General features: G+C 45.0%; 1 protein-coding gene across 2 annotated transcripts in view; it reads left to right on the top strand.

The window, feature by feature from the left end:
* LOC147883800 (uncharacterized) overlaps window positions 1-12,005 on the top strand; it is a 73,502-nt gene that overhangs the window by 26,995 nt on the left and 34,502 nt on the right. For both annotated transcript variants that reach the window (XM_087399019.1, XM_087399020.1), the window contains exons 4-6: window positions 5,171-5,323; window positions 5,514-5,618; window positions 5,894-6,004. In XM_087399019.1, the coding sequence (XP_087255145.1) occupies window positions 5,171-5,323; window positions 5,514-5,618; window positions 5,894-6,004 (369 nt within the window). The remainder of the gene's footprint in view (window positions 1-5,170; window positions 5,324-5,513; window positions 5,619-5,893; window positions 6,005-12,005) is intronic.

The following is a 12,005-nucleotide window of genomic DNA, read 5'->3' as shown; positions in this document are numbered from 1 at the left end:
CACAGAATGCTTGCCAAATATGCAATGATCACAAGTAGGCAAATCTGAAAAAGAAAGAGACGGCAGATAACCCAAACGTGATAGTTCTTGCATTCCTTTAACAGACATGTGTCCCAACCGGCTATGCCACAATGAAACCTTTGGCAGCTTGGTTATGGCAACAACATGATTACCCACACTGGAAACATAAAGAGGGTACAAGGTATCACTCTTAAAACCCTCAGCCACTACAGCCTGGCCATCAGTAATCACCCATTTGGAATCCCCAAATGTGGTGTGGTAACCACTGTCATCCAATAAGCCAGTGCTAATCAGATTTTTCTTGATTTGCGGCACATGGCGGACACCATCAAGCATAAATATGCGTCCATCAGGGAATACTATCTGTATACTGCCAATCCCTGCAATCTGACATGCATAGTTGTTCCCAAGATGAACAACTCCATAAGTACCTGTGTAGGAAGTAAACCACTCCCTATGAGGAGTAACATGAAAAGAAGCACCTGAGTCCAAGAGCCAGGTGTGCATGTCATGGCCATCAATAACCAAAGCATGTGCTATTACAGCAGAAGAGCATAAAACATCATGTATGTCACTTTCACTGTCCTCTGCTGCAACATTCACTGCATCCAAGTCATCTGCCTTGGCCTTGCCTTTGCCTTTGCTTCCACTGCCTGCATCCTTTGTTTCAGCCTTCTTGGCTTTCTGATCCCGTATGAACTTGAAGCACTTAGACTTCACATGTCCCTTCTTGCCACAGTAAAAGCATTCAATATCCTTTTTACCACGGGACTGACTGCGGGATTTGGACTTACTAGCAGATCTCCCCTTCTGCTGAGTCCTGCCTCTATCCTGTACCTGCAAGGCATTTGAAGACTTGCTGCTCACATTATTCTTCCTGCTCATCTCCTCCATAAGGAGAGAGCTCTCTACATCAGCATACATAAGAGTGACATTCGAATTTGACAGGGTGGTCTTGAAAGTGTCCCAACTCTTAGGGAGGGTACACAGCAAGAAAGTAGCCTTGAACTCCTCATCAAGGTTCAATCCTTGTGCAATAAGCTGTGTAAAGATGGCATTGAACTCACTCAAGTGTGAGGTCATAGCTGTACCTTCCTTCATGCGAAGATCAACCAGCTTCTTCAACCAATAAACCTTACTGGCTGAGCTCTTTTGGGCATACAACTCTTCTAGCCTCTGCCATAGGCCATAAGAGGTCTTTTCAGCCTGAACATTGAACACAAGAGTATCAGAAATAGTGAGCATGATAGCTGCCCTTGCGGACAAATCAAGCTCTTCCCAGTCATCATTTGTCATGTCAGATGGCTTGACACCCTTCACCCTTATGGGCTTAGAAATCTTCTTTAACAGAAGTACATTCAAACACTGTTCTGCCCATAATGCATAATTGTGTGCCCCTTCCAACTTCTTTATGTTCAGAATTGATGATTCGCTTCCCCCTGATGCCATATCAGATAAGGAAAGTACCTGACTCCCTGTAAGTCAAGAAAGACTGAATAAAATTCTGATTTCTCAGAAAAAACCTGCTCTATCAAGAGCCAGGAGCACTCACAATAGTGCTGTTTTTTTACTGTCAGAAAATCTGCAGCAAAACAGAAAATTCCCCCTAGTTACTGTACCTTCTGAAACACTGTACCGTGCTCAAATAGGCATAAAAACAGTAATTTAAAAATGCTGCAGCTGCTCCACAAGTGCTTTAACAGTGCATAATCAGCTGACAAAGCACAAACACTGCTGTCCTGATCACTTCTCCCACCTCAGATGAGGTATTGCACTGATTTAATATGCATAAACCACTTGGCATACACCAAAAAAAAATCTGACACTTCAGCCTGTCACAAAACCTGCAACAGAAAATGGGATAAATCCCAAGCAATCACCCTTCTGCCAAGGGGATAAAATGCATCTGAAGATCTCTGTCGGTAACCCAAGTGCTCTCAAACAAAATCTGGGCAAAAGCCCCTTGATCTGACACCTGAACCAAGTGAAGAACACCTCAACACTGAGATAGCATGCAATGTGAAAATCTCTCTGACAAAATCAACCAACAGTGTAATGCATATACTACCCTGTGTAGAAATGACATACACAGATCCCAACGTACAAACACTCAATGAGGAACCTTTTGAGCACTGTCAACGATGGACAGTTAGGGACTGAGTAAACTCGATGCGCCCTGGCCAAGCGTGGCTCAACTGAAGTTCTCTGAGTGTTGCACAAGAAATGTGACTTGCATGAAAATGTCACCTCCACACTGCGGAAATCGAGGCAAATGTGTGCTCTTTGGCACCACACTACCTCAAGGCATACAAAGCATCAACTGCCAGGCAAAAGCCCTATGATCTGCTCACCCGTAAACTGAGATTCAAACCCAGTAAAAGCATAAGAGTCCTCTGCAAAATCAAGGCATTTCCTTCACGAAAACAGATAACTGTGCAATCAACCACACACTGTGGTTCTGTTCACCTCAAGCACGAGGGAGATGAAGGTACTTGCTGTACTTTCAAGAAAAAACACAGTTTTTAGAATTGAAAAGATGATCCTGAATGAAGAGCAGAGTGCTCTTTCTCCTTCTCTTTCTTCCCCAAACAAAAAGGTGTACTTGCTGTACTTTCGTGCGTGTGTACCTGTGCAAAATACAGATCCAAGGAGAAATGTACTCCTCTGACTCAAATCCCAAAAAAAAAGCACCTCCCTGACGCAAAAAAAAAAAAGGAAGTAGCTCCCTGCTCAATTCCCTGTCAGCGTCCGTACGGTAGTCCGTACTGTACGGCAAAGGGCTGTCCGTACGGATGTACGGCCGACGTCCGTACTGTTGTACGGCGTGTACAGATGTACGGCGCGAAATGGTGCCTGCGCCTGCGCGTGCGCCTGCTGCACGCCCTGCTGCCCACCTGCGAAATGGCGTGCTGCTGCGCCCCCCCCCCCGCGCTGCCTGCTGCAGCCCGCGCTACTGCCGCGACGCTGCCGCCCTGCTCCTGCTGCCCGCTCTGCCTCGCTACGGCCCCGCTGCCTCGCTGCAGCGCTGTTGCCCTTGCAGAGGCTAGGTAGAAGTCGAGGGGGTGGGTAGGCTAGGGTAGGGAGTGGAGAAGGAGGGTAGGAGAGGTTGGCTCTGATACCAGTTGAAGGGCCAGAAGGGGGAAGAAGAGCAAGAGGGAGAGAGTGTGAGAGAGAGAAGACTCAAGTGTGCGGATGTGAAGTGATGAGCCACACCACAAACTCATTAGTTTTATTAGGATTAGGTTTTACCCTATGACTGTCTTAAGACAGTCATAGATGTCTTATCTTTAATAAAGGGGTGGCAATGTGCCTTTACCCCAACAATCCCAAAGATGTTTGCCAACTAAGATATTGCGAACCATAAAACTCCACAAGAAGTAGTTGGTGCCATCCTACTTATCCTCTTGTGTGAGGACTCCGAACACCTCATTGGGATTGTTCTGAGCCTTTTTTGCTAGATAAACTCAGAAATACAGCAAGCTGAACAAGTAAAATCCCTTCTTGGGATGCAAAACGCACAAGTAAAATCTGCCAAAGAAAATCTGCCCATAGTGACAAATACTATCACAGCCTATCAAAGGCTCGAAATGCATCACAATGCTTTGCTGAATGCCCAAAAATTTGCAAATAGAATCTGCAAAAAGTGGCAAAAGTCTGCAAATTGACTCGTACTGAGTCCATAAATTCTTGCAAACTCCCAAAATGCTCTTTTACCTACAAAATTGCAACCCAAATGCAAAAGCCCCAATTTCTTGTGGGAAATTGCATACGAAAGAGGGCAAATGGTTTGAAAGCCCCAAATGTTGCACAATTTGCACTCTGCCTGCAAAGGCCCCAAATTTTGGGGTGAAATTGAGCAAATGTCACTCAAATTTCAAGTCTCCTGCAAATAGCCCCAAATTTCCACCTGCTACAATGAAATGCCAAACAATGGCACAATGCACAAATGAACCTTGCCAAAAAAGGACGGACACCTTCAACTTGTATGGAATTGTCAGTACAGATTCCGTACAATGGTATGGACAGTGTACAGTCGAAATCCATGCACCTGTACGGGATGTACGAACGGAACTGACATCAAGGTTGGTCAGTGTGTGTATAGATGTACGGACGGAATTGTACGGCGGGGCTGTACGAAAAACAACAGGTACACTGAAAGTACGGATTGTTAGTATGGCGCTCCAACAGAAGTGTACGGAATGCAGTAGCTGGTGTACGGATTGTACGAAATGCGAGCTGTACGGCCGCCAACGAGATCCGTACAGCAGTATGGCGGTGCAGATCTGTTGGTGATGAAGGTCGTACAGACGAATGGCGCGGGTGTTGTACGGACGTATGCACCTGGTACGCAAGTATGGAATTTGTATAGTCGTACAGACTGTACGGATGGAAGTGTTGGAGCTGAAATGCGGGAGTTGAATTGCGGGAGCTGGGAGCAGGTATGGGAAGGAGAGCTGCTTTGATACCAAATGTGAGAAAAATGGAAGAGAGCAAGAGTGAGCAAGATGGAGAGTGAGCTGAACGTAGGTCACTCCCAAAGTGTACTGAAATGAAGTGAAATACAATGAAAGAGATGAGGGTTTTGTCTAAGTGACAAAACCCTATCTAATCACTAACTGTAGTTAGAGATTAGATTGTGGTTAGGGGGAAAAACCTCTAAGAGGGAAAAGTGCCCCTAACCCGCTTATTAAATTACATTGGCCACTGCCTAGAATATAATAAGAATTCTAACATAGTTGTCTTCATGATTGAAGTCTTGAATTTAATCTATAAATCGATTGCACAATGAAAAGTAAAAGACAAGACACAACATCCAGATGATTGCAGCAATGGAAAAGAGAAATAATGTACATGGAGGGTTAGGCCTTACAGATGATTATTGCACGGACACGAAATTGAGTGTGAGTCTGCCCCTTCTTTGGTCCAAGGCAGACACCATCGAAATTCTATTTCAATGAGATACAGCATGGACAGAAATCTTTCAAACCGTGCTTATGACTCTACTAAGAAGCTTGGTGGTCAATGGCGCACATGAAGAATAATAATATGCATAGATCCAGTTTGTTGTCTCTATTATATTTTTTGGGAATCCTGGTTTTTGGTTTTTCTTCAAGGTTGTGAATAGCTGTTTGTTTATGTTATAAGGCAGAAAGAAGAGCATATATTATCAATTCAAAGACATTGGCAGGATAGAACCCAAGCACAAGCCTTGGCTTCTGCAAAAGAAAAAGCTGAAGTTATCAATCAGTTACATGCTACCCAGGAGGAGCTCTCATCACTCCAACATTTCCGTAATCATCAGGTCAAAATAAACCATAACAGTGCATTAACTTTCAACAGTCCCCTCTTTAATTTAAGGTGGTTGTTTGCAAAGAAGACAGTACAAGAAATGAGGCTGATATTTTTAAGCTTCTGGAAGAATGTTAACAATGAATGGCTTCTTCTGATTTCTAGTATCAACAGTAAGATTTCTGAGCTGCATCTTGTTTCAGATAGAAATAGAAGGAGAGCTGGAAAAGACAAAATTGCAGCTAATTCAGCATCATGAAAAAGAGCATCAGCACCTTGTTGAATTGGAGAGAAAGTATATAGAGCAAGTAAGCGAAAGAAATGCTCCTAATACCATCCTGCTCATCACTTGTACATATGTAGTTATTATTCTGAAAATAGTCTGTCTATTTATTGACAACAAAAACAATGGCCATCAATTCTCACTGTACTGGTTTTGCAATCTATGAAAATCCCAGAACCGAAGAATCTATATTGACAATAGTAGCCAAAAAATCATGGTTGTTCAATGTTTACAGTATCGTACAACCCAAGGATGTCAAGTCTCATTGATTCTCCTACATTTGATATTTTCAACCTGCAGAGTAATCATCTCAAAAGAGACTATGAAAAGAGTTTGGGAGAGATACGAAGTCATCTTGAAAGGGAAATTGAGGAGCGTGTTGGAACCAAGATCATGCACATACTTCAGGATGTCGGGTTTTGCCCTTTAACTGGATTCAATTAGCCTTCTTTTTTTGGTGTGGTTAAAAGTTACAATGAAACTAAATGTGTGAATGCTCTGTGACCAATTCATATATGAACTCCAAATTAAACAGAGGATTCATATAAAGCTAATATGAGTGGCCGAAAGGTGAAAAGAAAAGATGTTCCCTGACTGCGATTTGCTAAGAGTTGCTAGGGTTTTGTCGTTAAAAATGCAAAGCCACCATCTAAAAGGAAAGTAATGCCGAATTCTGTACTGTTGGATGACATATGAGATTCACCAGTTTGGATTTGTCTTTGAAAAGTTGGGGCTTCAATGAGTTTGTTAAGAACAAAAACGGATGGATTGGAAAAACATTACAGATTGATCTTTAAAAATCAGGGATGCCCGTAGTTATTGCTTTAAGGGGCAGTGTGCTTTGTTTAAATAACTCCCTCATGTATCTTTGGGGATTGATACATCCTACACGGTCATTTCCTGCTAGTCATTTAAACTGGTTAAGGAATTACTTATCTATTGTGAATACTTTTGACGGGTCTTTAAAAAACATTTGGAGCTTACTACCAAAATGTTGTAAGAGACCCATCTATCAAGCTAAGCAGCAAATTGATCTTAAAAAACCAGGGATGCCTGCAGTAATTGCTTGAAAAGCCGCTGTGCTTTGTTTAAATAACTCCCTCATGTATCTTTGGGGATTGACACGTCCTACACTGTCCATTACTGCTAGTTATTTAACCAGGTTAAGGAATTACTTATCTATTGTTATAGCGAGATCATGCAGGACCAGCTATGTCCAGTCACTTAGTGAGGGGATGACATGGTCACAAGGATGACACAAGTCAGGAAATGATAGAAGTCGTGGTGGCGATGACATGGTCACAAGGATGACACAAGTCATGGTGATGACGTGGTTGCAAGATGACACAAGTACATGGTCACCATGATGGCATAGTCACATGGGGACATAGTCATTAGGAGGACATATCACCCAAGCACATGGTCATTCGTCATTAGGAGGACATATCGCCCAAGCACATGGTCATGCGTCAAGGGTCTTCATGTCGTGCAGTCACGCTCTGCTAACCTCTGCAGACCTGACTCATTGGTGGCATAGATGTTCATATGGCGGTGCCTTGCTAGATATAGGGTCGCTGCAGGCAGTGCAGAGTCGTTACAATGCACCAACTCGGCGCAAGCTGGCTTTTGCAGGAGACATGAAGAGACTTAGGGGCGGGATGGCTAAGGATGAGGGGACAGCCAATAGGAGAGAGGGAGGGGATTTCCCATCCGGAAGGCGAGGGTGAAGAGGGGAGATGAGGGGGATGGGGATTCATTGAGCATTGTACGGGGATTGAGCGTGAGAAGGAGAGAGGCTAGAGCTACGAGCTCGCCTGTTGCATTGTTATGGTGTATTGCTATTGTTGCATTGTTGTGGATGAGTGATCTCTGATCTCTCTTCGGAGAGACTAGTGTATGAGGATCCCTTCATTCTATGATGCGCACTTGCTCACGTTGTGCTCTTGTCTACCGCTTTCTCCGTTATCTGTTATTAGCGTTGTTCCTTCTTATCTCCTTTTTGGCTTGTTCTTCCTGTTCTACTACTCAGCACTCCGTAGTATCTTCGACTAGTGTTGTATCATAGGTTCACACATCACGCAGTGTAGTGCAATTGAGGTAGAGTTGTGTCATAGGTCTACGCATCACCCACTTCACGCTTCTCACATTAGTGGCCATAGGCCTCCGGTAACACCTCCGGAAGTGAGCGGACCTTCCCCTCAGACAGTTTATGGCGATCACGGTGGGACACTGCTGGTGTTGAGTAGCAAGAGTGAAGTGGCATTTGATGGTCCTAGGTGTCATAGGTCTACGCATCACCCACTTCACGCTTCTCACATTAGTGGCCATAGGCCTCCGGTAACACCTCCGGAAGTGAGCGGACCTTCCCCTCAGACAGTTTATGGCGATCACGGTGGGACACTGCTGGTGTTGAGTAGCAAGAGTGAAGTGGCATTTGATGGTCCTAGAGGGGAGAGTTCTTACGCCGAGTAGTTCTGATCCCCTTGAAGGAGCTAGTGAGAGAACTAGGAGGTACTTGAGGAGAGTGAAGAGAAGACTTCCTGCAGACCAAACTCGATACAAAAGGCATTATGTGAGACGGAAGTTGGTGAAGTCCTCAGGGCGAGCACAAAGTGAACCCATTGGAGGAGTGGCCAGAGCAAGCAACTTCATCGAAACTCTCATCGACCTAGACCAACAAGATCCTTGGTGGTCAGATTGAGACTCTGGGGAAGAGGAAGTAAAAAGCGGAGAGCAGGTGGAGGAGGAAAGTACGAAGGACAAAAGCTCCTCAGGAGTTCTTCAGGGTCATGACAACACCTCTTCTCCTCTTGCAACGATGTCTTCATCAACAGCCACTTCAACGGGAGTAGTGCCCACTTCAGCACCGGACTTGACATCCAGTGGTCAAGCTACTATTTCATCTATCATGCATATCCTTGCTCCGTCAAGTCTAGTTTCTACATCCTTGATGCTTGTGGGCTCTCATTTTGCTCCGGTGATGTCCCTACCCTCTACGTTGCCATTACCATTATCTATGTCCTTTCCTACCACTAATCCATCATACATGGCTTCGACCCCATTCTTCTCTTTCCCAACTGCCCTTGCATCCTCTTTGACCCCCATGTTTCCTATGTCCTCACCATCTACTTTTGCAATAGTAGCACCTGTGACATATGCAGTACCATCTATTTCCTCTATGGCTACATCAGTATTGAGTTCACCACCAGTGTGGTCCTCTGCACGGGGTATCGCCTCATCAGCCTCTCCATCGTATGTCTCCATGGTATCCACAATTAGTACTACTCCATCGGGAGGCCCTTCATCTGGGGTGGGGATGGTGGTTCTTAATCCTTCAGAAAAAGCTCGACTTCTTGAGTTACTCAACAAGATCCATGTGAAGACTCAGAAGTTCAAAGGTCACCTTCATGAGGATGCGGAAGCTCATGTGAGGAAATTTCTCACTGCATGCAAAGCTAAAGGCATGGAGAACGAGCATGCCTTCCTACACATCTTTCGGTTGTCATTGGAGGATGCATGTATGGTATAGTCAATTTCCCCCTGACCCTTTTCAAACTTGGACATCTCTAAGGGAGGAATTCTTACGGACTTTCAAATTAGAGAAGTTTGAACATATGATTGTCCAGGAGTTGTTCTCTGACACTATGAAGCCTGGGGAAAGCATATATCAGAGGTACACAAGAATGAGGGTCTTGGCTGCCAAGATGTCTGTGCCACCTAATGATGCTGTCATGGAAGGGTGGTTTTTGAAAGCATTGCCTCCTACCATTGCTATAAGGCTGGTTGACAAACTCCCTGAACATGCCTCACTACAAGATTTCTTGAGGGAGGCAGTGAAGATGGAACGATCATAGTTAGGTTTTGCCTCATCGCCAGCGTAGACCAGCCAGCCCTTGAGAGAGGAGGGATCATCGGCATGGCAGCAACTCAAGAAGGAATTATAAGAAATCAAAGGTGGTCTGAAAGACAGAACAAGGATGGATGGACAATCATCCTATGAGACCCAGATCAGAAGTGGTCTTTGGTGTACAGAATGCAAGGGTTTTGACCATGGTCATTGGGAGTGTCCCTCTAAGCGCAAGGTAACTACTTCTACCTCCTTTTGTACATTTGGTGAAATCTATGGACATGATTCTTTCGAGTGTAGGTACCTCAAAGGGTTAAGGAAGGTTCTACCAGAGTATTCTTCAGGGGAACCCCTAGTGGCTGCAATCAACAGAGCTACATTAGTAGCTTCTAGCCTGGCACTTGTACCTTCTGCTCCTAGAAAAGCATCTGAGCCACCTCTCCTCCTATCATTCCACCCTCGTTGCTTCCTAATCCCCCTTTGCTTCAAGCCCCTGCACACAATCCAGTTGGGGCACCATACTTTTATCCTCAACCCTATTATGCACCGTACCGACCACCTACTCCCGGAGGTGGGTATGGACAATACTATCAACGCGGTCGATGGCGTGGTTTTCGAGGAGGCCGGGGAGGCGCTGGGCGAGGGACCAACCTTAGAAGACCTATCATGTGTTATCGATGCGGAGAGTATGGCCACTACCAATATTCCACAGCCGTTTGGAGGACCCTCTTGCACACAGTGCAACACAAATGATCACTACAAGAGAGACTGTCCCAATACCAAAGGTGAACTAGCATCCCAAGTCAACATGGTTGATGTGGTAGTGGCGGGGGAGGGCGACACACCCCGTTTGATTGGTGCAGTGTTGGGAGCTGTGACAAGGTCACAAACAAAGGATGGCGATGGTATGCACGACTCTGTCTCAACGAAATCGGCCTCGTCACCGACTACTATCAACTCCGTCCCTAGCAATGCATCCCCTCCGAAGTCCCCCCCTGGGTGGACAGTGGGCCAAGGAATACATCTTCCTCGTCCTCTCCTGTTAGTCGATCATAAAAATCACCAAAGTCCTCAGAACCATCAAGGCCCGTCAATAGCTCCAAAAGTGGTCAACCTTTCGGCGACCAATCCATGCCTTCAAGGTATCAGGCGGTGGTCAAGAGCGTCATCAATGATCTTCAAACTAGTAGTTTCGAGGAGGAGGGAAGCATACCCCAGTTTCCTTCCCGAAAGTTTAGAACAATGCAGTTCGCAAAGGAAGTGACAACCCTAGGACAAAACAAGGGTATGGAGGAGCAACCAGGACCTTTCAATCTTCTCCAAGAAAGAGGGCCATTGAGACATAGTATGGCACAAGACAAAGGGAAGCAGGTGATAGAAGAAACATTACATGAGTCACAGCTTGGACATTTGAGACATGGTACGGCACAAGACAAAGGGAAGCAGGTGCTGGAAGGGACATCACATGAGTCGATCACTGGACATTCACATTTGCACCCTCTATCTTGCGTGAGCTTTGACCCTTGGACAAAAGCTAGGAGAATGAGGTTACAAAAGGCAACGACCTAGCCCTACTCCTTGATCTAGGACTTGATGGAATTCAGGCCCAACATTACTACCCTACGTCAACTTTGTTTGTTGACTCCACAAATCAAGGACCAGACCATCGTGTTCCTGAACCGCATGCCAAGGGGTTAACACAAGACACCTGTTCAACGCGGTCCTGCACTAGAGACTGGATTGGTTCAGGACGGAGATCAATGCTCGGCTTATGCTGCCCTAACATGTGAACAAAGTCCTAGGCTCACTATGGATATTAATGGCTTGGAGCTGAAGGATGTATTCTTGGATGGGGGTGCAGCTGTGAACATCATGCCCAAAGGTACACTACAACAACTGGGTTTGAAGTTGACCAGTGACGTCTCTTTCCAAGTCCGCATGGTTGATCAACGCAGAGGGAAGCCTATGGGGACAGTCAAGGGTGTTAACATGAAGATTGACGGTGTGACATTCTTATCCAACTTCATTGTTTTGGACATGACCAAGGATGAACAAACCTACCCTTTACTTCTTGGGTCGACCATGGTTGCGGTTAGCGAAGGCCATTCAAGATTGGTCCACAGATGAAGTTTGGTTGCCCGCAGGAGAGAGAAAGGGGCTGTGGCTGCTCCAACAATCCTCACATGTATCAACGGATGGTTCACGCAACTATAGGGGAAGTTGATACTGAGATTACCAACATCGTCAGAGCCGAAGAGCAGGAAGGTCAAAGGTGGATGCGTCAATTTTACGAGCAAAAACCTATGAGCAGGTTTATCCGAGCGTGTTTTTCAAGAGATTTAAAAAAATGTATTTCTTTAGGAAACATGGTTTTTACACTTTTACTTTCACTAGAACTAGATCCCTTTATCATAAAAATATACAGAGTAGTCACTCATTCATTTTTACACAACATAATTTTCTTATTTAGAGACATCCCTTTGTACCCCTGTTATTACCTTAAAAAAGTGTTGATTACTTTAAGAAACATCTCTCATAATCACTCTCAATGTAATAATACTATGC

The sequence above is a fragment of the Dipteris shenzhenensis genome, chromosome 27 (assembly GCF_047967505.1).
Source record: "Dipteris shenzhenensis isolate YYH24624 ecotype China chromosome 27, Dip_SZ_1.0, whole genome shotgun sequence".
NCBI classification, from domain to species: Eukaryota; Viridiplantae; Streptophyta; class Polypodiopsida; order Gleicheniales; family Dipteridaceae; genus Dipteris; species Dipteris shenzhenensis.
This window is presented reverse-complemented; position numbering and strand designations above follow the sequence as displayed.